At 36.9% G+C, this 27222-nt stretch overlaps 3 protein-coding genes across 6 annotated transcripts in view; 2 read left to right on the top strand and 1 right to left on the bottom strand.

The window, feature by feature from the left end:
• LOC131362142 (synaptotagmin-2) overlaps positions 1-4137 on the top strand; it is a 49287-nt gene extending 45150 nt beyond the window's left edge. For all 4 annotated transcript variants that reach the window (XM_058403940.1, XM_058403939.1, XM_058403941.1 and 1 more), the window contains exon 9: positions 219-4137. In XM_058403940.1, coding sequence (XP_058259923.1) covers positions 219-434 — 216 coding nt within the window. In that variant the 3' untranslated portion in view covers positions 435-4137. The remainder of the gene's footprint in view (positions 1-218) is intronic.
• A 9417-nt stretch (positions 4138-13554) lies between these two features.
• manbal (mannosidase beta like) lies at positions 13555-15669 on the top strand. The gene is made up of 3 exons (XM_058402216.1): positions 13555-13698; positions 14001-14165; positions 15267-15669. Exons 2-3 carry the CDS (start codon positions 14016-14018, stop codon positions 15378-15380), a joined length of 264 nt encoding a protein of 87 aa, XP_058258199.1. The 5' UTR covers positions 13555-13698; positions 14001-14015; the 3' UTR covers positions 15381-15669.
• An 842-nt stretch (positions 15670-16511) lies between these two features.
• Positions 16512-27222, bottom strand: LOC131361054 (nuclear factor of activated T-cells, cytoplasmic 2). The gene is made up of 10 exons (XM_058401891.1): positions 26877-27222; positions 25479-26367; positions 25044-25212; positions 22974-23176; positions 22487-22659; positions 21565-21705; positions 20311-20366; positions 20059-20191; positions 18331-18903; positions 16512-17246 (listed from the first exon to the last, which is right to left on the bottom strand). Exons 1-10 carry the CDS (start codon positions 27001-27003, stop codon positions 17197-17199), a joined length of 2514 nt encoding a protein of 837 aa, XP_058257874.1. The 5' UTR covers positions 27004-27222; the 3' UTR covers positions 16512-17196.

Below are 27222 nucleotides of genomic sequence, written 5' to 3'. Positions count from 1 at the left end.
CGTCTTCCACATACACAAGCTCACAGACCGGCCAATGATGATCTGATGACGATAGGGCGAATGATTTGTTAGCCATGAATTCCAATTTTTAGTGTTTGAGACTACATTTTATGCATAAGAAACGATTTTTCTTTGCCATGATAATAAAGTAAACCATGAAACTATAAAACTGAGCATTTTCAACTGACTTTAAATGCTGTCTTTGTCTTGCTACCTAGAAAATCCTTGTGGTGGTCACCGTCTTTGACTACGACAAGATCGGTAAGAACGATGCCATCGGAAAGATCTTCATCGGCAGCAAGGCCTCGGGCACAGAGCTGAAGCACTGGTCCGACATGCTGGCCAACCCACGCCGCCCTATCGCTCAGTGGCACACCCTGAAAGAGGAAGAGGACATAGACGCCACGCTGGCTGGTCTCTTCGCCAAGAAGTAACTTCATCTCTCTACTAATTCAACTTATCAACTAACCTCCCTCCTCAACCCATCCAATCCCAGCCACCACTGCATGAACGCGGACCAACCACTGCCCATGCCTACTCCAAATAATGTTCAGAATAATGTACTTGAAAAAGTCAACATTGCTGAATGTGAAAACTCCATGTCTCCCCAAAAACCAGTTCATCCTGTAGTGTACTGAGTACTGAGTGGAAGCGTGGTTGAAGGAGACATGTTTTGTCGTCCCAAAGCAGTTTTCAATTTGTCATCCCATGCTCCTGCAACAGAGGGATATTTGCACATGGAGTCATATAGCTTTCATATAACACTGACATACCATCTTCATCTTCTATGGTCAGTTACCATCAACTAAGCAAATTGATTCAATGAAATTAAATCAATGCGTGTATATAAGAGCAAGAAATTGCTTAAAAAAAAAATCTGACTACCTGATAAAATATATTAAAATAGTACAGGAATAATATATATATAAACGATTATATTATATTCTATATTTTTCACACCTTATGCATCAATATTTATAGGTTTCAGTAAATGATGGCTAGCCAACAATGTCACATTTGATGACACAACTTGAATGTTGAAAGGCTTTCAACTGGTTCTCTGCACTGGGATTTGAGGCAAAACATGGCTAATGAATATACAATGTACACAGTTTAGCTACACACTGGAAGCAACATATTGCTCATGAGCAGTAAGGTACGTCTAATGAAATTGTTTACAAAGTGTATGTAAATCTTTACGGCTGCTAGACTTGACTTTAGCTTTTAGAAAATCTAAAGGTTAAATATACTTTTGGGATGAAGGAAGAATCAGGGCTACTGTTTGTTTATTTATTGATTTATTTTGGAGAGATTTACAGCTCTATTAACACGGTGTCCTACCTGTTGAAAAACAGTTTAATAAGACAAATTAAATAATAGTAAAATACACTATACCTAATCCCTTAAATCTGATTTACAGAAGATTCAATGCTAGAGGTTTCTGTAAGGATTTCAATAGAGATATCCTAGTGATATTGCCTTATTCAATACGGGCTAAATTCATTAATATTAACATACCATTTCCAATCCACTTAAACTGACCAAGAACGCTTTGTGAGAACAAATCAATCGCCATCGACGAGTATGGCCATTAATTCACAAAAGCTTCGAATCCATTTTCCATTTTCCTGATTGGTGTAATATGTATAATAATACAATTTAAGCCTCTGATTAGTTCACTGCCTTGTTTGTTTGAAGGAACTTTGCCTACAACCCCAAACAAACCCATTCAACACCATTCAATCTGAAGACATTTGCCATTCGAAATGCCAAAGTAATAACGCAGGTTTAATAGGAAGGGACGCAGTTCACTGGAGATGCGACAAACATTGTCTCATCTCCGTTCTTTTATGTTAGAAGGGACAAAACCAGGCGATAGGCCACACTTAGTTCAGTCCATTGACGGCACTTCTTTCCCTCTGCTCTCCTCTAATTGTGCTGTACATATGCATTGATAAAACTTTGTTAATACAGCATGTGTCTATACCTTGATGTACATAGAAGCATGTTTTGAAGATAGAGCATATATTGTGTATGTGTGGCATTTGTCATTTTGATAATAAAACGTAGAGGAAAAATACAACGACTGCACATTTTATTAAATTCCCCACAGTGGGTATAGGAATTACTGTAAATCTTTAGCTGAAGATTTAAAGCCTTTCAGGTTACTTTATTTTCCTTTCGATCTAAGGAGCTGTGTGCAAGTTTTGTTTTATTCAAATGTGCCATATTTATTGTGGTTGTGTTTTGTGATTTGGTTGTTGATTTATGAGCTTTCTTTATGCTTATTTTTATGTCCGATCGGAATTCCTTTGTTATTTCTTTTCTGTATTTCTTTTACTGTCCGATATGTTACGTTACGTTACGTTACGTTTGTGAATACAATGTTCAGATTTTTTTGTATTTGTTCTTGTTAAAGAAATCTGTGTGTATTTACAGTAAGGAAAGCTAAGTCAGAAGCCATATGTGTGGTCCCTTTTCCACAAAACCTAATAATCGTAGGACGAGAACATGTACCTCAGTGACAAAAAAAAAAAAAAACAGATCACACACTCTTTGTACATCCCTTTGATTTAAAAGATGTGAAAGCAAATGTGAGATTTAAAAAATATATATATATATTTAAGTATCTGTCTGTTGAAAGGCAGTGTAATGGTTTATTTTTGTTTTAATCAGCAGATCACAGGATTCAAATCATGCTAAAGCCAATTCATGCGCACATGTTGTTATTCATCGAGTATTTGTATGTTAGTAGTAGCTATCCCTACATCTGTGTAATCCAGAATAAATTGATTTGGTGTTTCACATTAATCAGTACACAAATGCTTGCAAAAGATATGATTAGTAGAACCAGTACAGTTCTAGTGATCCACATGTAACAGTGGCATGATTTTATTATGCAATGTGTGTCTATGTTAGTGTATGCCTGCGTGTGAGTGTGTGTGTCAAATGTATTTACATTAATCAAGGTTTGAAGGTTTGCCAGGTGGCTGACAGACATTTCTGAGTGTCTTATAATTGATGAGAAGAAAACCTATCATTATAGATTATTAATACAAAAATGTCGTTGTAAAAGCCTGTTGTTTAATGTAACATGTGATCCTTGTTTTTTTCTTCCTGACATCTGATGATTTCTTTGAACGAGCCTACACATTACTTCATGTAGGAGTTATGCCATTATGTGTGGGCCTTTTTACAAGATTAAAATGAGGACAGTTTCATGTCTGTCTTTGGGGTGGAAAATCTGTGACTAGCCTACTGTGAAAAAGCATTTTCTTTTATTTCCAACTTGTGTGTACTGAGTGAGTCTGAACCCCTAATAGGCCTTGTCTTTGGTTTCATGCTTGCATCATGAAAAGTCTAGAAATGAATTGAATTTTTATTTATTTATTTATTTTATTTTATTTTTTTTTCATCTTGAATGTCTTGTTTCCATCAAAGGTTTGGAACATTTGCTTTGAAATGATTTTTTGCTTTTTAAGTCATGTCCAGCTGCCATGGACGTCTGTGCTGCTGCTTAGGACGTTGCAATAGGACCAATGAAGAAAAAATATGTCTTCATCATCGTTTTTTTGTTTGGTTGGATTTTTTTTGTATGTGTGTGACCACGATTGAAAAGCTACAGGGGATCATTACACCCCTGCCAAGCAGACAACAAAATCCCAGTCTTCCCTGGGACACTGGATGCCAGATGACTGGCCCCTTGCCCATGCTGAGACATTTAATTTCACCACCTGTCCGGCCCATATTGACGGCAAACACTTTGCCTACACCATAATGTCTATACATGCTTACTAACATGATCTAACACCCTCGTTCTCTGTATTCATTTCATGGTGGACCCATGTAAAGACGTTTCCAAAGACCTGCTCGTCCTCGTCCATTGTGTCTCGTGTAGAGGTACCTGTGTCAGTGATTCCTTTTGTGGATGCTTTGGCATGCTTTTATCTCTTACAGAGGATCCCATTTACTATCAGAAGATAAGCCTTTGCTACTCCTGTAGGTTATTGTCATTCTGTAAACCAATAATGTCAGTACTTGAAGAGATACCAGCCACTTAAAAAAAAAGGTCTACATGCAGATTCATCCATTGGTTATCGACTAGCTAATCATATGAAATAAAGCCTTTTAAATATCTTTGCGTGGAGTAGTATGTCAGTTTTCGACTACATTCCTATAAACGAATAGACACTTATAGTGGTCTTATCGAATGTCTGCAAAATGAGAAATAGCACTGGGAATTGTGTTAAAATAGATTACATTCTATTCATTGAAGGTCTGTTAGGATTTCAGGATTAGAGCTGTCACAAATGTTACATCATGCTTCAGCAATGCACTTAGGAATCATCTATTCAAAATATTTTTACATCATCTTTATCATAAACAAACTCCCAAAAGTGAATGCCAGCATATTATAATTTCCATTACATTCATTTAATAGCATAGTTTTAGCCATAATAATTAGGATTTCATTATTGGCAGACATCCAAGTCATTTTTCAAAAACTTTTTAATTTGAAGCAGAAATGATGAAGGAATTAAGAAACTATTCTATGTTTAAAAAGTGATGCATGACAGAGAACAGAACTACTGAATTAACCAGACTGTCTCATTTAGGATTCATGAAAATCTGGAATTTTAGATACAAAGATTAGCGTTACAGATCAGTCAATTTGGCACTTTATATGCTGAACTTTCTATTGCACATGCCATGACTGTTTCTGTTAATCCTCAGGGTTTAGATGGTATTTGTCAGGTATTTGTAGGACTTCCACATCCACACGCTGCGGTCTACAAGCATGGCCTCTACAGAATACACTACCACACAGAATACACAGAAGACACAAGAACTCTCTCAGGTTCACATTTTACATTTACATTTACAGACTTTTTTACAATTACATGTAAATGGCTCTTATCCAGCGCAACTTACAACTATCTCATGTATACAACTGAGTAGTTGAGTATTAAAGGGGCTTGTAAGGGTCCAGCTTGGTGTTCTTGGAATTTGAACTCACAATCTTATGTTCAGTAGTCCTGTTCTCAATCACACACACACACACACACCTCTAACAGTGTAGATTACGATGACAGGTATATGAGTAGAAGCCCTTGGTCAGAACATGTGTAAAGGGATTTTCAGTCCCACTCTGGTTCAGCTTAACACTCAGTGTATTTTCTATCTGACCTTATCAAGCCTTTTGAGGTAGACTGAACTCAGTACAAATACAGAGAGAGTTTATGATGACAAACACAAACAAGCAAATCCAAATTGTAAGGCAAAACTATATTTCAAAAATAGGCAAAGATTCAACACAGGCAAATCCAAGCAGCAAAAAGCAAATAAATATCATAAGATCAAAAAGGCTTGGTACGGTCAGATTCAGGTTTATTAGTATTCTCTCATTTTAAAACCCTTTATTCTAGGATATTCTAGCATTTTAGTCCAAATCTTATTAAGAATTAATCTGATTAGTAAGCTTATACCTTTTTGTTATTATTATACCACTGCCCACTTTATTAGGAACACATGTACAATCTGCACTGCACAATCATGCTGTATTGAAAATATCCAGTCACATTGCAGCAGCACTGCAAAACTGTCTGCAAACATCAGAATGGGTGAAAAGTGTGATGTCTGTGACATGCTAGTTGATACCAAATGGAATGATTTAAGTATTTCAGAAACTGCTGATCTGGGATTTTTCACACAACAGTCTCTAGAGTTTACACAGAATAATGTAAAAAAAAAACAACAACAACAAAAAGTGAGTGTTGAAATCTCAGGAGTGCAGCAGTTTCTGAAATGCCCATCTGGCACCAACAACCATGCTAAGGTTAAAGTGACAGGGATCACACTCTTTGGCTGTTCTGCAGTTTGTTTTGAAAAAGAAAACAGCAAATGGGTTGAAACAAAAGGCTGGGGCTGATTTTTTATAACCCAGACTGTAGATCCATGCAGCGATTCCATACAGTGAAACACTCATTATACTGTGGCTTATTTATTTACTCCCAGATCACGAAACATCCATAACAGCAGACGTGACAGAGAAGACACACTTACAATGCAATAGTAGGTAGATTATTTTCTCTGTAGATTTTTGTTCTACAGTCGCTGGAGACGACGCTGGAAACAAGCAGACTAAGTAAATATTTCCTAATCAAAGTACACTTTCAATAAAGGTACAAACAACTGAACCATAAAATTGTGTTTTTGGATTGAACTAAAGAGCGGTTCTGTTTAACCTGCCTGATATACAGATGTGACATGAGATAATTACAAACTGAGTTGGAAAAAAAAAAAATCACAATCACTTATGATGCTGCCTTTCAGTGATTGTGTTTGTATGGGCGGGAATTTATTTTATTATTTTTTTTTATCTTGGATAAGACTGATAATGCTCAACCATGATGGTTTCATAATAGTAACACTAGAATATTTTTGTCTTCCAATTCATTATCATGGCCATACTTTTTGTCATCACAGAATGAGCTGCAGTCAATTAAGCAAAAAGAGAAACAAACATTTTCACTGCTTTCATTGCAATTCAAGTTCACTAGAAATACAGATCAAAAACCTACATACAGTCGAAGTCATAAGTTAATCATTTAAAATAATTTTAATAATTTAATAGAAACAGGATAAACAAGGGACTCATGAAGAACATAAAAAAGATATATAGACTCACATATAGTTATAGAATTACATACAACTAATAATATATACCATATACACATATATTATGTTAGATATATTATTAGTTGTGTGTAATTATATGTATTATTTATGTATTATATATTTATTATTATGTATTATTTATGGATTATATATTTATTATTATGTATTATTTATGGATTTAATATATAATTGGTAAATTTGGAAGGTAAAAATGGATAGTCTCATCTCTATCGCACACACTCTCTCTCTTTCTCTCGAAAGGAATTCCTTAGATCCACCTTATTTCTTTCAAATTATTAACATTTTGCAGATTCAGCAAGAGGGATGTATAAGACTTTGACCCCAACTAGGTTCTTTAAGAGTTAAATGCAGCCAAAACTGGCAGATTTAAGGAGCAGAGAATTCCTGCACATATTTAATATGTGTCTGAGTTTTTTATGTCCATTCAATGAACATCCTATTCAAAAGAAGAATTTGAATAATTCTCTGAGCATTGTGCCAGTAATGAATTAAATCTTGAACCGAGGGCTATTTATCTTTTTCCAGAGGCAGACACATGAACAGATGAACCCTGTGGTTATTTTTGCTCATCGACCCTCATTCACCAGGCCACCAAAACGATTTCATGCCTTCCTTCTGCACCGTCAAGATTTTTTGTTGCATTAGCACTTTTCTGTAGAATTTCACTGATGCGGAAAATACTGGACAGACTACAGTATGCGATGTGCTCTGAATCATTTTTCTTGCACAATTTCATTGTCCTCCAAGGACACATATGTCAGTGTCAAAGAGGAGCACAACTATTTCAGGATTTCCGAATATAATTGTCCGCGTGGGAGGAATATAGATTCCCATCACAGCACCACAGGAAAACCTTTTTCCCTCAATGTGCTGGTAAGTCAGTTTTAAGTCAAATTTTAAGTTCAGATATGATTCTAACTCTTTCTCTCGCTACCAAAATCTTTGAAATATTTCATTTGAGGTCTGACTCTGGAAATGATTTGAGGCTGTCCATCTGTAAATTAAGCTTCTACAGCAGGTTTAAAACTGAGCTTCATACAACGTGATACAATCTGATATGGGCAGAAAACAAATTACTGAATTAATTTTATATACAGTTTTAGAGCATTTAAAAAAAAATCCAATTAAAACATTTTTCCTCCATTGTAATGGATCACAATGTGAATGTAGATGTGAGCAATGACAAATTTACACCTCAGGGAAAAATATATATATATACACTCAAATATAGTTATAGAATTACATACAACTAACAATATAGCCATTATAACAAGCTGTATATTATATATTTATATATATATATATATATTATTATTATGTAACTGTATATATTATGCTCCTTATATTATAGGTGCTTTCAATATATAGGTTAATTTGGTAACATGATAAATGAATAGTCTCTCATCTATCTATCTATCTATCTATCTATCTCTCTCTCCATATATATATATATATATATATATATATATATATATATATATATATATATATATATATGTATGTATATATATCAAAAAGGTGTAGAAGAGCAGATTAAAATTAAATAGTTATGTGCTTTAAAGTATGCATATGTTTATGTGTAGTGTCACTCCTAAATACTCCTACTTTTGGGCATGCTATGATGACTATACATTATACATTTAGCTTTCATAGTGCCATTAGATTGTTCTAATTGATTCCATTAGACTGTTTGTAAATGCAAAGGTGCCAGTGTGAAAGCAGCTTTAACTCAGTCAGAAAATCTTTGGCAGGTTATTACTACATGAGACATGTTTTTAATCTCACTGTGCATACTATAGTAGACTTCAATTCTGATCAAAATGCAGTAATACTGTTAAGCATCTACATTATACTTGGTCACCAGGATTCTGAACCAAAAAAATAGATGTGGTTTATTGGGGTAGAATATGTCAGATTCTGCCAAAGGGGAAAGGGAAACGGTTGGCCTTTTATGAGGCAACAACAAAAATCCTTTTAAAGTGACTACAATTAATTATTCATTACACTCTCATATGTTTTCCTCTTCTGATTTTCCTCTACTCCTCTCCAAAGTATGCCCTTATAGGTCTCTGTAAAAGCAGAAAACATTGCCCCATCAGTTTAATCAATAACATAAAAGACTATTTTTAAAAATCAGTCAATCACACAAAATCTGAATAGAGGCATTTACCAGTCTTAAATCCTCTGTTCAACCACTAAGTCTTATCAGGCTTCAAAATATCCAACTTTCATTTTTTAATAATGGAAACACTATTGAATTCTGAAAAGTGATTGAGAAAAGTGTTAAAGAAATCAAATATTTTCTCCATTTTAAATTATTAACAATTTAATTATATTGTGAATAAATCTCTTTTTTTTTCTATTGCTGTATATAGTCAGTGGAATTTATGTAACCAGGAGCTTCTGAGCAACTTATGAGCATCAGTCTGATTTTTGATTTCATTATAGATTAAACATAAAGATTGAAGATTAACATACAGCCTTCCTGCTGAAGCCATTAAATGTTCAATGATGGAGACCTGAGCACAAAACTGACCGTGGCAACAGCAGCTAAAAGCCACCGCCATCGAATATTAGGTATGCTTAAGAATTCAAGGCATCTAATGAACCTGAACATAATGAAGGAGCTTCACACAGAAGGCTTTAGGTGATACTCCTAACCAAGGCTGAACTCCTCACTGCTTCTCCTATGTCTTTGGGAGCTCAATTTAATTTAAATACAAACTATTTATTTAAAAGACAAAGGTTTGTGGCCACCATACCCATATGTAGGTCTTCCTCAAATGCTATACATTCACTGTCCACTTTATTAGGAACATGTGTACACCTGCTCATTTTTGCAGTTATCCAGTTAGCCAATCATGTGTCAGCAGCACAATGTATAAAATCATATAAAGCCATCAGAGCTTCTGTTAATGTACACAACATTAATGGTAAGAATAGAATGTCTTTGTATGCTCTAGCATTTCAACATGTCTGCACTGGAACTATAAATGAAGGATGAAGTGGAAGAACTCGAGAGTCCTGCACAGAGCCCTGACCTCAACCTGACTAAACACCTTTGGGATGAACTGCAACACTGACTGCACACCAGGTCTCTTCACTTGACATCAATGATGCTCCTGAGGCTGAATGAACACACATTTTTCCACATCCATGCTTTAAAATCTAGATGAAACCCTTTCCAGAAGGGTTGAGGTTATTATTAAGGGAGAATAAATCTGCAGTTTGACATTCAGCATGATATATGGGTGTAATAGTCAGGTTTCCAAAAACAACTGGACATATAGTGCATACATAGTCATTACCTACACTACTTACATCAAGTAGTGAAGATGTTGCAGAAACTGAACATTCTGTCCAAAGTTGATGCATTAGAAGCAGGAAAAATCGGCAAGTGTAAGGATTTAAGAGAGTTTGACAAGGGCCAAATTGTGATGGCTAGATGACTGGATCAGAGCATCTCCAAAACTGCAGCTCTTGTGGGGTGTTCCCGGTCTGCAGTGGGCAGTATCTATCAAAAGTATCCTTAAAGTCCTGTAAGTGTCCTTTAAGTCCTGCAACTTGCGAGGTAGAGCCCAAGGAGGGCCCAAGAAGGCCCCACCTCGCAGCTTACAGGACATAAAGGATCTGATGCTAACATGTTGGTGCCAGATACCACAGCATACCTTCAGGGATCTAGTGGAGTCCATGCTTTGATGGGTCAGGACTGTTTTGACAGCAAAACAGGAGACCAACACAAAATTAGGCAGGTGGTCATAATGTTATGCCTGAGCAGTGTATATTCAGGGTTTAAGGTTCTTTATTTGACACATGTGATGCAGTGAATATTTTTTCCTTAGTTCCTTGTTCCATACTGCAATGAGGAAAACAACCAACAGCAAACTACCCAAGGACTTACACACATCATAAACATAGAACATACTGAAATATAACACACATAATAATAATAACACATAATAAAATATAGTAGATGTGGAGTAAATGTTATTTAAATAAAATATAATGTAATACAATAGAGTATAAACAATGTTAACAGAAATATTGTGTGAATTATTCTCAATTTATAAAATATCGCAATTTAAGCAACTTTAAGTCTCCAAACTATCATCCTTACACACTGGTGAGATTTTCTGATGTGCTGTTAGGACTGTAATGTAGTAATGTAGGTAGACTTCCTGCCTGTTTCAGGGGTTTTAATGCCTGCAGTCTTGGCTTCAGTAATTCTGTGTTTTGATAGCTGTCTTGTGCAGTAATTAATGCCACACAACTGGCCAAGGAATATCTGAGCAGCCAGCAGTCATTTATTTTGGTTACCAAACTTCAGAGCTATGAAGCTCTAACAAAGATGATTTCTGTAGCAGCTCAAACTATATGCTACACACACACACACACACAAACACACACACACAAACAAGCAGGAGACACACTGAAAAAGAACTTTTATCATTAACCATAACATTCATTTTTTTTACACAGCACTGCATGATGTACCAAATATTTTTATTGCTCCAGTCATAACTGCTGTCACAACCACCCACATCCTCCCTTACCAACACGATCAGACTCAGGGTTGCAGCACAGTTTAAAATTTATTGAAAATTTGATGTTCTGAGTTTTATTGTAATGCAGGTTACCACTTACACTTAATGACTTAACAAACCAGTGACTACAGTCCCAATTTCTTAAGTAAAACGTTCACCTAGGGATGAATTTTCATTGTCAGCCATGATGGATTTGCTCTTGAAATCAAAACCTACAGTTTTGGTCATCTTTTCTTCAGAGTAAAGACTAACATAAACCTGCCTTCAAATAACATTTTCTTGTTTGTTTGCTGTAATCTAATGTCTAATATTGCTGTCATTTTGGAAATACCACCTCATCTGCAAGATATAAATTTGTGAGGTCCAAGTTTACTACATGAGATTGTGTTTATGCTTTTTAAATGATCATTTTAACCATTTAATTTAACTGGATCACTGAAAAAGAAAAGTAATGAATTGAAATGCTTCAAATACAGGAATGCTAATCTAAAATGTGAAATAGTTTTAAATTGTTTTGTCTACACACTGTGAAGAATTATAACCATTTGAAATTAAGCTACACTTTATTACCAAAAGTTTTGGGACACCCCTCCAAATCACTGAATTCAGGTGATGTTTTTCAGGGGTTGGGCTTGGCCTCTTATTTCCAGTAAAAGGAACTCTTAATGCTTCAGCATGCCAAGACATTTTGGACAATTTCATGCTCTGAACTTTGTGGAAACAGTTTGGGGATGACCCCTTCCTGTTCCAACATGACTGCACACCAGTGCACAAAGCAAGGTCCATAAAGACATAGATGAGTGAGTTTGGTGTGGAGGAACTACAGAGTCCTGACCTCAACCTGATAGAACACCTTTGGGTTGAATTAGAGCGGAGACTGCGAGCCATTTGAAAATTGTGATGTCTGCCTTTACATGCACATGAATGTAATATGATGTCGGTCCACCCTTTGCAGCTATAACAGCTTCAACTCTTCTGGGAAGGTTTTCCACAAGGTTTAGGAGTGTGTTTATGGGAATTTTTGACCATTCCTCTAGAAGCACATTTGTGAGGTCAGGCAATGATGTTGGATGAGAAGGTCTGGCTCGCAGTCTCCGCTCTAATTCATCCCAAAGGTGTTCTGTCAGGTTGAGGGCAGGCCAGTCAAGTTCCTCCACACCAAACTCACTCATCCATGTCTTTAAAACCTTTGCCAATATAGTGTATTATGTTTACTGCAGAATTTTAAACAGGATTTCATTATGATTTAAATACATACCTGAATACACAGAGTTGTTTGAGGATGGATTAATAGATCATCATTAAACTCACTTGTAAGCCCGAATTAAATACACAATATACTGGTATACATGCTATCTGCACATACACTCCTGTACACCAGAGGGCGGTGTGTTACTTGTATGGCACAAATGCTTCAGTGTGTGACTGCAGAGCAAGAGTGAAACAAAGGGGCGGTGTACTGAAAATTTTTGACTCTGTGAACCTTTGAGGCGAGATTCTCGCAGACTCAGCCGCCCATGTGTAACTCTGTCAGCGTTAACATTTGACATTGAAGTTGATTTCTTCGCGATGTTTATCCTCAAAATTGTCACACATAAGCATTGTACGTAGTGAGTTGAAGTCAGTCAACTTTTTTTTTTAAATGAAACTCTTTTATGGTGAAAGGCTATTATAGTTCATTTTCTTAACTTACAAAAATATTTTTCATTCATCATTTATGTTACTTTTATCAGTTGGTTGAAAACAAATTGACTCGAGGAAGGTACTAGTTAAAAATAAACTGCCTTGTGGTTTCTTTTCGTTATTTATTAGCAGAAATGAGCCTGTGTACTCACGATTTGTTCTGCGCATGCGCGAAACAACAATATTAGTAGTAGTATTATAACAACAGTACTCTAAATCGTCATAGACGCCTTTCCGCACATGCGCAGTACAGGTCGTGTTTCCGGTCCAAATCAATCACAAATTCAGCACCAGTGTACTTGGCCATTTTACAATGTCGCTTAAGAGAAACTGTCTCTTTTTCCACTGTTTTTTTTCTTTTTATCCATTTTTATTTTGACATTTTAAACTCATTGTGATTCGCCGTTCAGAAAATCATTGTCTAAAGGCATTAGATGTCTGGTCCAGTTTAATTTGTCTTTCGTGAATTTGTGTTTCGTTTATGTATTGTTTTCTTCTTCTTCTTGTACTAGTGTGTGTGTGTGTGTGTGTGAAGCAGCAAACCCAACCAAAGGAGTCGACTCTTATTACTGAACCTAGCCAAATCATCTGATCCAAATATAGCAACTTTTCTGTATTACTCGTTTGAACAATGCGCATGCGCACACGTTCCGCGCATGCGTGTTTGGGTGACAGTCACTTTTCACAGCGTCAACCATTTTCATGACACCGGATGTTAAACCATAAACACAGTATACGGGGTGTCTTGGATGTGAATTATTTCATTTAGAGAGTAAGTAATAAGTGTTTTTTTTGTTTCTTTGATTTTTGTGTGAAAAATGATAGCAATGATGAGTTATTACATGCTGATATGCAGATTGTACTTTTATTTCTGACTGTATAAAGGGGTTGATAACGTCAATGAAGTGGGTCAGACACGTCCAAAGCCACAGTGTAGAGTACTAAGTAGTATGTTAGGGTGCTTAAGAGAGGGTACTTGGTTGTAGGCTGTTGTGGTACTATATTGCCATCACATTGCGTAGAACTATGAAGTGTGTGTGTGTGTGTGTGTGTAAATATGTTGTTTGTTTTTAGGCACAGATCAGCACCATGTCTGGAGATTTAGATCTCTCGCCACCGGAAGTTCCTGAACCCACATTTTTCGAGAGTGTTTTACGCTATGGCCTCTTTCTTGGAGCAATATTCCAGCTCATCTGCATTTTAGCCATCATCATACCCACCTCCAAGAGCCACGAACAGGTAACACACACACACACACACACCTCAGGAGTGCATCGCAATGCTACTGTCACACACACACACACCAAAGTTCACTTACACTCTTAAAAGTCATTAAACATACTATTGCTTAGTCTTAGCAGTACAAATTATTGATTGGAGAGTAACTCTCAGCTAAATAAATGCATATTTTCCATATTCTTTGATTCATCATACTCATCTGCATATTGAATTACAAATTATGGTACATGAACAAGGACTTTTTTTTTAAAGAAATTAAATAAAAGAGATGTAATAGAGATGGAGGAAACTGTTACTGATTAATTAACTCACTGTATATAGGTTCAAGAAGAAAGTTTAAAATGAAGAAGAACTTGCAGATGATTGGGGAGAATGCTCATCAGTGATTGGTCATTGGGAGGATAGATAGCTGATCAGTGATTGGTCATTGGGAAGATAGCTAACTCATCAGTGATTAGTTTATTAGGAAGATAGATAGCTCATCAATGATTGGTCATTGGGAAGATAGATAGCTCATCAGTGATTGGTCATTGGGAAGATAGATAGCTCATCAGTGATTGGTCATTGGGAAGATCAGTCTAGGCTTAGCATGCTGGTAGTGTAAAGCCTGATGTCTGCTCTAAAAGTTGCAAGATGTGTCACTAGGCTCTTTTTTTGTGAAATCACAAAAGGTGTCTTAATACAGGTACAAAGGATTTTATTTTTAAATAAAATGGATCCTAAACACGATTGCTCCAGCAAACACCCAGAGAGTCATGAGAGACATTGCAGCATTGTTAATATGGCTCTGAGAGTTCCTCAATCTTATAACCCTCAAGAAATGTACTGTTGTTTGTACACACATATTTTTTTGTGAATTGTGTCATGAATTGTGCTGCTTATGTTTTGCAAAATATTAACACACCAGTATCCTATTTTGAGCTATTGAATAGTGCACCCCCTGTTTGTATTTGTATCTGTTCAATCTAAATAATGGATTGGTCCAGTTACCTACTAAAAACTATTTTTGGTCAATTATTATTATTAATATTACTGTACAGCTTGAAAGATAAGTCTAGACCAGTGTGATTTTGCACTGAAGTGGTCCTCATTTGATTACAGGAAGAGACTTCAGAGCCAGCTGAACCCAAAACCTCTGAGACGAGCAGAAAGCCCAAACCACCTGCACAGCAAATTCGTCAAAAACTCAAAAAGGAGAGCAAGAAGAAAAGATGAGACTGTCTGAGAATGAGTGTGTGAGCAAAATGGAAAGTTTGGTACTGTTTTATGACCGAAAACACAACTGAAAGAATTTTTCATCTTTTCATCAAACTAAACACTAAACCCATCCTGCAACTGCTTTCGGTTTATTTACTGCAGTAGAGCTACAACTCAGTCATTTATTCACCAGGTTACTATCATAAGGCTGGTGATTAAAACTTTCATTTGTATTGAAAGATTTTAAACCTTCATTTTTTTTGTAAGTCTGTTGTATCTGTTTAATAAACTGGACTGTTTTGGACCACACTGGTTACCTTTCTTATTGTCTGATCATTGCAGAACTCCACAGGGGGGTGTGGTTTCTTTACTGTTACATTAAATTATTTATTATTGAGTATTATCTGGTTTTAACTGGTTGCTTGAACTGAATTGGTTTAATCCTTCAATAACTCAAAAAACAGTAGGACTTTAAATTACATAATCCCATTGAAAGCTTATTGAAGGCTAGTAGAAATTGACCTCCTCTCCTCTGTCTGTGGCTTACTCACTCATTCCACAGTCCACTGGCTGGTTTTTAACCAAGATGTGGATTTACTTAGTAGATTATTTGCTTATTTAAAAGGGAAGTGCATTATACTTATACAAAATGTGATGTGTCTAGTCTAGAACTGGCCATAAACTTATCAGACCTGCAGATGGTTTTAATGTCTGAATACTTGCTTTGACCTTCGTTCTTAGAAAGAAGGTTCTTCTAGGGAGTTCACTGTATGTTTAAAACATGTAAATGAGCTGTACCAAAGTAAAACCAAGAGAGAGGCGCCGGTGTGGTCTCAGCTTCATAAACCACTGAGACTTCCTGCAAAAGAAGCAGAACTGCTCACAAGATTCCTCTAAAACATATTCAGAGGGAAGATGAAATTATGGTAAAGGGGGTGTTTAAGATGCTTTTCCTCAATGTGAACCTCTTTTATGTGTTGAGATATATTACTTTGGATTTGTTATGAGGGTGGTTCTACTTTGGTGGCAGTTATTTGGACGTATACTCCTCTTGTTATTGTTAGCAAATGAGTTAATACATTAATGATCAGATTTGTATTTCTACAATATAGAAACTTTTATTTGTATTCAATGTACAATCATAAATACATATTCATTAAATGGACACTCATCCTAAGCATAGTGAAATAACATGCATGAAATAAGATATCAGGGTAAAATTAAAAAAATAATAATAATAATAATCCATTAAAACTGAATGGCATAATTATAGAAAATAACTGCTAACAAAAAAGAGCACTGTCATGTATTATTTGTTATGGTTTGTAGTATTCTGTAGCATGGTATTGCACCTCAGTTTCATATCACTGCCTCTTTTTATGTCCATCAATTTTCTCTCAACACCCAGGATGCATTACATACAAGACATTCAGCAGGAAATCTCATGGCGAGCATCTGATCCTGACCGGTAGCTAGCATTAGTTCTATAGTGCTTGTACCTCATACTGTTCATTACATTTCAATACTAGCAGAGTAAAGCATACCTGAGAACTAAAGGTGCTGTTTTACACAACTGTCTAGAAAATGAATGTTGCTAGCAGCTATAGGAATAGTTAATATGGCAGAGAAAAATTACAGCTATTCATTTAAACACCGATCAGTTATAACATTAAATCCAATGGCAGGTGCAATCAGCAATCATGATTATAGTTTATTATCACCACCCCTATAAAAACTTGATATGACATAAAGAATGTGTGCAGATGTGAATGCTGATGAGTTGTACAGATGTTAAGTCTGTCACTTGGAAGAAGACTCTTGCTGAATTTCAGATCTAGTCATCAAGGGGATGATGAATCATATCGTTTCTGATCACTTCATTCACTGAAAAAATATAAGAGAAAAAAAAACAACACGTGAATATCTGGATGCAATTCTGGGTTCACGCCTTTGTTTAATGGAAGTGAAAATACTAGCTTCACAGCGATACACAGGCTTTACAAGAGAAAATAATCGTTCAGCAGGGAGCAGCGCTGAGTCACAGTCATGGTTATCACCCTGCAACCACCCGACGCTTTGCTTTGCTTTGCTTTGTGTTCTGTTGCTGAATAGAGATAATGGTGGGCTAAAATTGGAAACTTTTCTACCTCTTCAGTCTAAATTTAGAAAAAAGGCCGGCTGTAACAGGTACCATGGGGCTTTAAATAGAGGCAAAGTGCTGACACTTCCACTCCCACGACAGCCGGTACAAATCTGTATGTCTGCATTACATAGACTGCTAAATATAATCCCAAAATAATAATTACGAGTAGCTTTTCAACCAACATTTTCAAAAACAGCAGATAATCTTATAAATTTGCCATGCCTATATATCTAAACAGGGTGATCATGTAAAATTGGACCATGGTAAACCATTAGCCCCAAGAACGAAGAAAAAATGTCACTTTTTCACTAGGGGTTTGCTGACACCCTCCACCCCACCCCCCAAAATCAATAGTCCCTTCATGCCTGCTTTAATCATTACACTGGAAAAACTCAATACTGAGCTAGCTTTGGCAGAAACTATTTAAAGCACTGACCCACTTTGTGCAGAAGGAGGCCACATCTTACACCGAAATATACATTAAGCTGTAGCACATACTATAGAAAGAAGGGTCAATACACAAGCCATCAACTGCTATGGTAATATTTGTTTAGTTAAGAGGTCATTGTATTGTTTTTATAGTGTACAGGTTACAGCAGAATTTTAAAAAACATAATAATATAATCAATATTATATTGATTATAGAACTAGTCTTGTAACTAGTTCTCTACAACATTGCTACCAAATTAATCACAACCTTGCAACAATTTGAGGCTAGCAGTAACATTCTGGGAGTTAAACCCATAAACTTTTTATTATTAGAATAGAACTTTACCCCTTGCCATTACACTAAACCCACCATAATAATCAACTTAACCTCCTCACCATCATTCAGGTAAATTTCATCCAGATTCTCCTGCTTGACTCTTACAGGACTGCTAATTCTCTGATGCTCCACAGGCTGCCGCTGGTTGTAGCTCTGCACTGGAGGAGCTGCTCTCTGCCCAAAGCTTCTCTGATTGGCTGCATCCAGGCTTGGAAACACAGAGACACCAGCCTGGTAGCTGTGCCCAGCTATGATGTGTTGGTAACTGCTGGGTGTGAGATGAGAGCCTGGATTTGGCCCTATGGCTGGTGCTTGACCTGAGCAGATGGGTTGCACTCCAGATGCAGGGTGATCCAGGGGAGGCTGGTAGTGACCAGGGCTGCTGCTCAGGGCCTCCACCTGGCTCTGGTAGAGGGCTGAAGGCTGATGGAGCTTGTGGTACTCCGAGGCAGGTGGATAAGGGGTAGGGCTGTTGGTCCTCTGGGCAACCTGGCCTGGCATAGCACAGCAGCTGGTAGTGAGCTGGGCAGGGTGATGGCACGATTGTGGAGAGATACCTAAGACCTGAGAGACAGTGCAGGCAAGCTGCCCATACTGATACTCATCCAGTGGCTCGGACTTTATCTGTGTAACTGGAAGAAATTATGGGTTTACTATTAGGCTGGTTTAGTGTTGATAATGATAATCAGAACATACAACACCTTTGAATAGAAAAATATTATTTCACGGACTAGGATTGGTACAAGTGTAAAATTAGCTGTACAATACAAGGCTCGTTAATAAAAACAAAGCACACATTCTCATCCAGCTGCAAGTTGCATGACCAAAATCAAAACATATACAGAGTAGTGACGTTGTCTGAATGGTGAAAATCTACCACAAAGTGCTACCAGCTTTATGCTCTCAAAACAACCTCTTAACCAGACACAAGGCGAAAACAGTATTTTCTTGAGGCCATCTAAAGCCCTGTCCTCATTCTTACAACCATTCTACTTACTATTCACCCCACTTCAGTATAAATAAGAGACTACAACCGTATACTTAAATACAACCGACTGAACTTGTTTATCTGTAACAAATCAGAACAAAGAACTCTCAAAAAACCGTGTGGCTACAACATGTTAATGCAGAATGTATTCTGGTGAAGTATGCCTTGAAACACTGTATATTTCTTAGAAAGAAATATATAATTACTATAGTGTATATGTGTGTGATCTCTATGTTTGACACTCTAAGCAAATGGCTACAAAAGTGCGTGAAAAAAAATAATAAAAGGAAACGCATTTGTTGTGTCAGCAAACTGCTTATTTCTACCACTAAAATCTGATTGGATATTATCAGTAAAATGGCGCTGTGTTGAGTCACAGTACACTGGGATGAGCAGATCAGACTTGATTAGAACAGCATAACTAACGTCACATGTCAGTAAAGCATTTCTTATAAGCTCACCCATTTTTTATAATGACAGCAATTACAATTACAGCATTCGGCAGGCACGATCCATTGGATCAAGAGCAACTTATAGAAGTGCTGTGCAATCTCCATCAGGACATGTTCCAGTGCTAGTGCAAACATGTCCTAGCAGGGTCATTTAGGATGTTTAGGATGTCAGTACTGACGTTCAAAAAAATTCTGAGCATATATCTGCCACAATCAAGTCCACGATAACTGTTTTCCCGAAACATTGCAAACATTGTTTTTTACTGAAACGAATAGCTTTTTTTTGTTGCAATCATGTGCTGTGTGTTGAGTTTTGAGGACACTGGGTCATAGAGAAAAGCAGTCACCTGGGAGAGGCACGTAGGTGAAGTGTTGTGGCTGACTAGGCTTCCTCTTCCCGTTCAGAACATAGAAGTTGACTTTGACTGGGTGATAGATGTTGGGGTCTCGATATGGAGGAATTTCTACATACAGCATGTTCTGTGAGGGACAAAATATCCATTCAGACTCATTGTAGAGCCAAATTAATTAATTAATTAATTAATTAATTAATTAGGCTATATGTTATTCAATTCAGCACAGGATGCTTAAATACTTACTGCTTGACTTTTTTCTCTGTTGACTGTAGCTTCCTTTTCCCAGACCTCTAAGCCTTCTGTTAGAAGAAATAATCAAAGCTTTTGAAAATGCTTAGTAATTTAGAGCAACAGCACGCTTTCTACACATGACTCACAAAACTGAGCGCTTTATTGTAATATTTCCATTTCTTCTCCTCCGGTATTAACTACGCCTCTTTTCTGGAACTTCGTTCACACCAAGAACCAGGTTCAGTGGTTGTTGTTTTTTTGTGTGTGTGTGTGTGTGTATTTTTTGGGGGTTTTTTTTTTGTTCAGCACCACAACAAACTCAACTCCCACTGCATCGTTTCCATGACTCTGGTGCACAGGCAAGTAAGCAGCGAGTCCCTTTCAAGTTCAGTATGTGAAGCACGCCCTCCCCTCACACCTCTGTTGGTGTGCCTACGCACTCTGAGTAGAGGAAAGGAAAGAGAAGACTCTGCTTGTAGATTGTATCGCTGCAAACTTAACCACATCCGCTCGCTCCACACTGCACACCTCAATGGAAAATATCTCTACATATACCAGTAGGGTAAAAACTTCATGGTGTGTTTGCAATGTGTCAGTACACTGTCTCACACTGTCACATTGTGGTCTGAAATAACAGCTGGCCAGCTGTTTTCTAATGTGGTGTACTCACATTCCTATTACTTATAATCACTTTTTAGATTATTTGTTGAGGAATATAAAACAAAAATGAATAGATGGTCGTAATCTGAGAGAAATTACCTCAGAAAAAGACAAACAAAAAAGTCTAAACATAGCACAAGGACTGTTTTGGAAAGATTCAGCGCAAGAGGAACTAGAAACTTTTACCTGTTTGATCAGTAACAAACATAACATTTATTTAAAAAGAGGTTACATCTGTAAGATCTGATTGCATGGATTTAATTATAGTGTGTGTGAATTGAACTTTCTCTATAAACACTGACAAGCTGACTTGTGGTGTGCATGTGCGTGTGCATGCTGCTGTTTTGCAAGCTTGTTATCTGTTTCCCGTTCTTACTCGGGTGCACCAGAACTGTGCTGACCAGACCAGATTACAGTACACAATGCAAACTCACAGACTGGCTCCTCATTTGCAAATCAAGTCAATACACCTCCAAAAACAAATTACATGCTAATGTTTCCTGTCAGCAGAGTACAGTGGCCTGGAGGCTGAAGTATTTAAACAACCCTGCAATGACTAATGACTTATGAGTAATGAGGATTTGTCTTGTTAACCAAAATACACACCTTGGGTTGTCTCACTGAACAGCACCCTGGACTCAGAGGTGAAGTTTTGACCGGTCAGGATCATCTGCATTCCACCTAGGACTGAGCATTGGTCCAAATCCTGCCTCTTCACCTCTGGAGTTTCACGGCTTGGTCTCTGAGCTATACAGTGGTAGATAAAACAAAACAAACGAACAAAAAATCACAGACTTATCTGTCTGGATCAAAACGAATCAATAAATTTTTATCTCCGGTAAAACAGAATATACTTATGCATACTTTTCCAACATAAAAGTATTGGTATAGTTTCCATAATAAATGTTATATTTGTACAACTCATAAAAATCACATGTTCATGTTAAGGACAATTAAAAGGAAAATATACAGTTTTCCATGTGTTATTTCTTTGTGTACATTGATTAAAATCATGATAACATAATTACTGGTTAGAATCAATTCGCAAATAAAAATCCACAATAAGCGTAAAGAGAACTCAGTAGGATAACTGATTTAACAAATAAATAAATAAATAAATAAATATATTTTATGTCATAGGCAACTGAAATTTTTGATAATCCAAGTTTGTTTGATTTTGTTGGCCCTCCACTTATTAAAGGAGCAGTTTGTAACATTCAAATGGCTTTCAGGACCTGTTAAAAACATATAATTTCAGTGATAACACAGAAAAACTGAGATATACTAGTGTCTCTATTTATGACCCAAACAAAGCTGTTTTTATCTATTTTTAATTTACACGTGACTCAGTGGTTCTGTTAATGTTTACAATGCTATTTTTAATTCACCTCTTGAGCAGAACAAGACTCTGAATTTACAAACAGCTCCTTTAAGTATCAAGTTATCAACTTTAATCAACAGGAAAGTCAAAATAAAAAGTAGGCCCTGTTATTGTTTCAGCAGATTAAGCTATGATTTAAATACTTACAGCACTCTATGGGATTTGAGGCCACTTGGAGAGAAATCCACTGGCCTCCAGGCTGAGGCACATGAATACGAAACACCAGACGTACACGTGTGTTCTTCCGTCCCACATCTGTCTCACCTTTCCGCAGCTCAATATCAGCATTTTTCAGCTTCAGTATCCCAGCACAGTCCACGCTGAGAGTGAAACACAAGATACACATGCATATATAAACGATACTGAGCGATAAAGTATCTGTAACAAGATGATGTTTATTTAGACTGCATATTATAGTAAGATTTAAAAATTCTTATTACAAACAGTTCAGTAGATTAAATATGATGTACTGATCTGGCTCTCAAATGATACAGCCAGTCAAATTTCAAGATTAATCTGTAAGAAATCAATTCTTTTTCTTCAAAAAGATCAAAAAATGGCAATTTAGAAAAATAAAAATTTGAAAAATTAATTTGAACATAATTTCTTTTGTAAAATGAACCGGTTTGCTCACACTGCCCGCATGTTGTCTTTGGGTTCGAGCGGCAGCTCCAGAACCTTGGTTCCGTTCACCATTTTCTCTTGGCTGGTGGTGGTGACGGTTTTGCCAGTGATGCGGTGGACCTGGTAAAAGGCATGTGGCCTCACGGCTCTCTCGTCAGCCGTTCCAATGAAGACCTGCAGTGCCAGAGCTTCTCGCCCACTGTATCCGTGCAACTACACCCACAACAGTTTGGGTAAATGTTTTATTGTGCAATTCAGATAATCGAATGATTGATTACAAAACAGATTAACGATTAACGAGTCAATTAAAGAAGTCTACATATCAATGTAATAGATGTTATACATTGTTACAGATCACTTTTAGTGAAACTAAAATAGAATTAAATAATTCATAAAAAAATAATAATTTTTAAGCTATTTTTCTAATGCAGTAACAAAGTTGCTGATTGGAATGCTTGTTTTTTTCTATTGCTCTTAAATACTGATTTATCCATTGCAGTCTGGGATACAGGCTGATCTGCTGTCAGTCATTTCACTGATTGATACAGAAGTAGTCAGTGGTCAAAGTTAGCTGAAGTTCCATTGGTGATAGAACACACTATAATAAAAAAATAATAAGAAGAAGAAGAAGAAGAAGAAGAAGAAGAAGAAGAAGAAGAAGAAGAAGAAGAAGAAGAAGAAGAAGAAGAAGAAGAAGAAGAAGAAGAACAACAACAACAACAACAACAACAACAACAACAACAATAATAATAATAATAGCCACTCAGCTAGCTGTTTAATGCTAACTTGCATTATTCATTTCCTTATTATTTGGCGGTACCCACTTGTATGATGCCTGTTGCTATCTGCTCATGTGTCCTATAATTTCTTAAAGTTATATTTAAATATATTATATATTCTAATTATTTTATTTTTATTACTATTATTATTATTATTATTATTATTATTATTATTATCATTATTATTTAAAGTATGAAATTAAATTGTAGTAGTAAATGGTGTGTGTTAAAGCATTTCTGTTCTTTTAGCTTCACAAGAATACTCAAATGAAATGAAGGGAACGCATGTGCTGCTACTCTGCTCTACAATGGCAGGAAGCAATCTTAAAGCATCAAAAGCAATCTTTTGAGTTATTTCACACTGAAGTTCATGAGATTTGGGTTCTGAAAGGCATATATCATAACCTAAAATGAATGATATTGCTTTCAAAAATATACTATTATGTCTATATATACACATTGTTACTCTAGAAATCAGAGCAATATTCTCTTCCTTATGTAAATGGAAAACTTTTAAACGTACTTTAGTGTAGTATCTGGTACTAAACTTTTTGGAATTACTTGATATATTAAGGCTAGCTTGTGTAACGTCATGCACTCTCTTGTTAACAATAGTTTGTTCTTCACTCTGGAGTTTTAAGACAATCAAGTGCTTTTCTGAGTGGCTCTGACATTTTCATACTCCATTAGTTTCTGTAACTTCAGCTGGCTTTTTACCAGTGATAGCCCCTGTAACAATCTGTAACAACATTTGCTGTCCTCCCAGTACAGTAAATAAGTAATGAAAAAAAAGAAATTGTGAGATCATGCTACCATTACATAATAAAAAAACTACATTACTATTCACTTTTTTTATTCATGTTTAAATATTATTAATAAGTATAGATCTCTCTCTCTCTCTCTCTCTCTCTCTCTCTCTATATATATATATATATATATATATATATATATATATATATATATATACAGTCTGTGTAGTTGCTAAATTTTATTGAACAGATTATTGAGGATGAACTGAGGGAAGGTCATATGGAAACAGAGCATGCTTTGTTATAGTACAAGAAAAAAAAACAGCTTAATTTGCATAAATGCATAAACAACAGAAAGAATACACTTTCCCTTTCTTTGCTGTCTAGCTACCAAATTGCATAATGTCACCAGTCTCGGCTCTCTCTCATCCTTCAGTCTCACACTTCTCACACAGTTTCTCTAGAACTTCACGCCAACTCTAAACCCCCACATGTACACCTACTTATACAGGTCAAACTCACTCCTACCCACAAAACACACCCCCTCTGTACCTGAACCACAGGATGTCCTCCTGATGCTGCTTTAACAGCTCCTCTGCTGCCTTCAGTTTCATAGTGGGCTCTGTGATGCTGTCTGGGCTGAACCTCTATATTCAGCTCATACTGCTCTGTGCTGCTGGGAAGCGGCCACTCCAGTGCAGGCAGGGATGGCATTGACATGCTAAGAACCAATACACAGAAACAGTCACATTTGTATATCTCAGAAATCATGTTATAGTAACAGGAAACAGCTAACTAACATTCTACAGCTTAAGAATTTTCTAATGGTGTCAGTGGGATTTTAAAAAATGGCCACGTTTATTACATTAATTGATTCAAGTATGAAGGATCAGTTTTCTGAATCATTTTACCAGACCATAAGTATTGATGGTAATTCTTCTTTTAATCAGTAATGGTCTAACTTACTCGGATAACTGGTTGATTTACCTGCACATGGCTGTGGTCACCTGACTGGGCCAACTTAGTGGTTGAAAGACATATACTGGTTCCATTACAGGTTCCCTCTTTACTTCGGGGAACACGGCAGGCTCCTGATTAGTCCGTCCAATCTTTGTGGGCACTGGTTTAGCCAGGTGTCTGTTGACGCTGTCTACAAATTCATCAATGTTAGCTGTTGGTCTACAAGGCTCAACCAACTCCTCTCGCCATGCATGAGGAGAGGGGCTTCGGGAGCGTGGGACCACCAGGGCAGGGTTCTGGTATTGTTCATAAGTGCGCTTTCCTTGAGGAGAAGTGGAGCGTGAACCTGGCCGTGAGGAGGAGGCAGATGAAGGCCTGCAGTTCAGGAATGTCTCCTCTGTGATGCTGGTCCGTGGGGATGTATTTGGAGAAGTATGTGGTGAACCGGAAGCATGGATGGCCTGGAGCCTCGGACACAACTCAGCCACGGTCATTGCAGCTAAACCTCCACCTCCTGAAGCACTGGGAGAAACACTGGGTGATGGCTGGGGTGAGTACACCTCTGAGTGCCAACTTGAGGAAGTGCTGCTTGCCGGGCTCATGTTTTCCCTGTAGAGCAGGTTCTGATACGGAGGCACTACTAGACGGGGAATGATATCCACAGGTGCTGTTTGGACATGCTCCCGGTGCTGGTGGTGTAGCTCTGAGCAGGTGATCTCGATGCGGGGGCTAGCCTGGGATGAAAGTGTGAGACAGAGATCTCGTAGATCAGGGTGATGACAGCTGAGGGCATCATCAGACAGTGGAGGATCATAGGAAGGCTGATAGAGGGACAGATTACTATACTGAGGATGGTCCTGGTCAGTGTTGGATGAGGGTGGATTAGTATCGAGGTTTGACAGAGCATCGAGCTCATCTGCTTAAGAAAATGAGCAAAAGAAAAGGAGAAAAATCCAGGTCATTTGTTATGAGGTGAAGCAGGCAAACTATGATTGCGCCATTTTAAGGTGCAAATTTGCCACATGCTCTGTTCAGTTTTATGGTAAAAAAAAATAAAAAATTATTATTTCTCAATAATAATAACAATAATTAAATTATTATCTCTCAATAATAAACAAAAAAGCTTACATTTTCAGACCAACTGAGTGTTGCTGTGTGCACATATTTGGTTAAATTCTAAATTTACCCATATTTGCACTCTCCACGTTAATATTTATTATAACAATAAAAGGGGGTAAAAGAGTGGCTTGATAATTCTGATATAATACAGATAATGGAGTAAAGTTCATTACAAAAGATTACACTGTTAGTCTATAGAATACAAACATAAACAAAGTAAGAAAAAAAAAACAGCTTCCAAACTCTAAAGCCATTTGATGCAATGTCTGATTTTAACTTGTAAATAGTAAAAATCCGTTTACTGACCTTGGTCATCATGTGGATTGTCATTTCCAGTTTGGCCGCAAAGAAATAGAGGAAAAGGAAGGTCCAGTTCCTCGTGGCCGATTCCGGCAGCGAACCCGGCTGCACTGTTCTCACCATTAAAATTCATTGGGGAAAAGTTTCCGTCTTTTTATTTAACCAGCAAAACTAGGTGATATGCTCCTACACGTATTTATAACGGATATTAAGATATCACAGGAAAAGTTCCGCAATTGATATTGTTCTAAAATTACAGATAGTACACTATAACCTATCGCAGGTGTAGTGACCAACAGACACAGAGATGTGTCGGGGACGCGCGGGTGTGACTGAGTGCACGCACAGAGCG

Source organism: Hemibagrus wyckioides, linkage group LG11, assembly GCF_019097595.1.
Source record: "Hemibagrus wyckioides isolate EC202008001 linkage group LG11, SWU_Hwy_1.0, whole genome shotgun sequence".
Taxonomy (NCBI): Eukaryota; Metazoa; Chordata; class Actinopteri; order Siluriformes; family Bagridae; genus Hemibagrus; species Hemibagrus wyckioides.
This window is presented reverse-complemented; position numbering and strand designations above follow the sequence as displayed.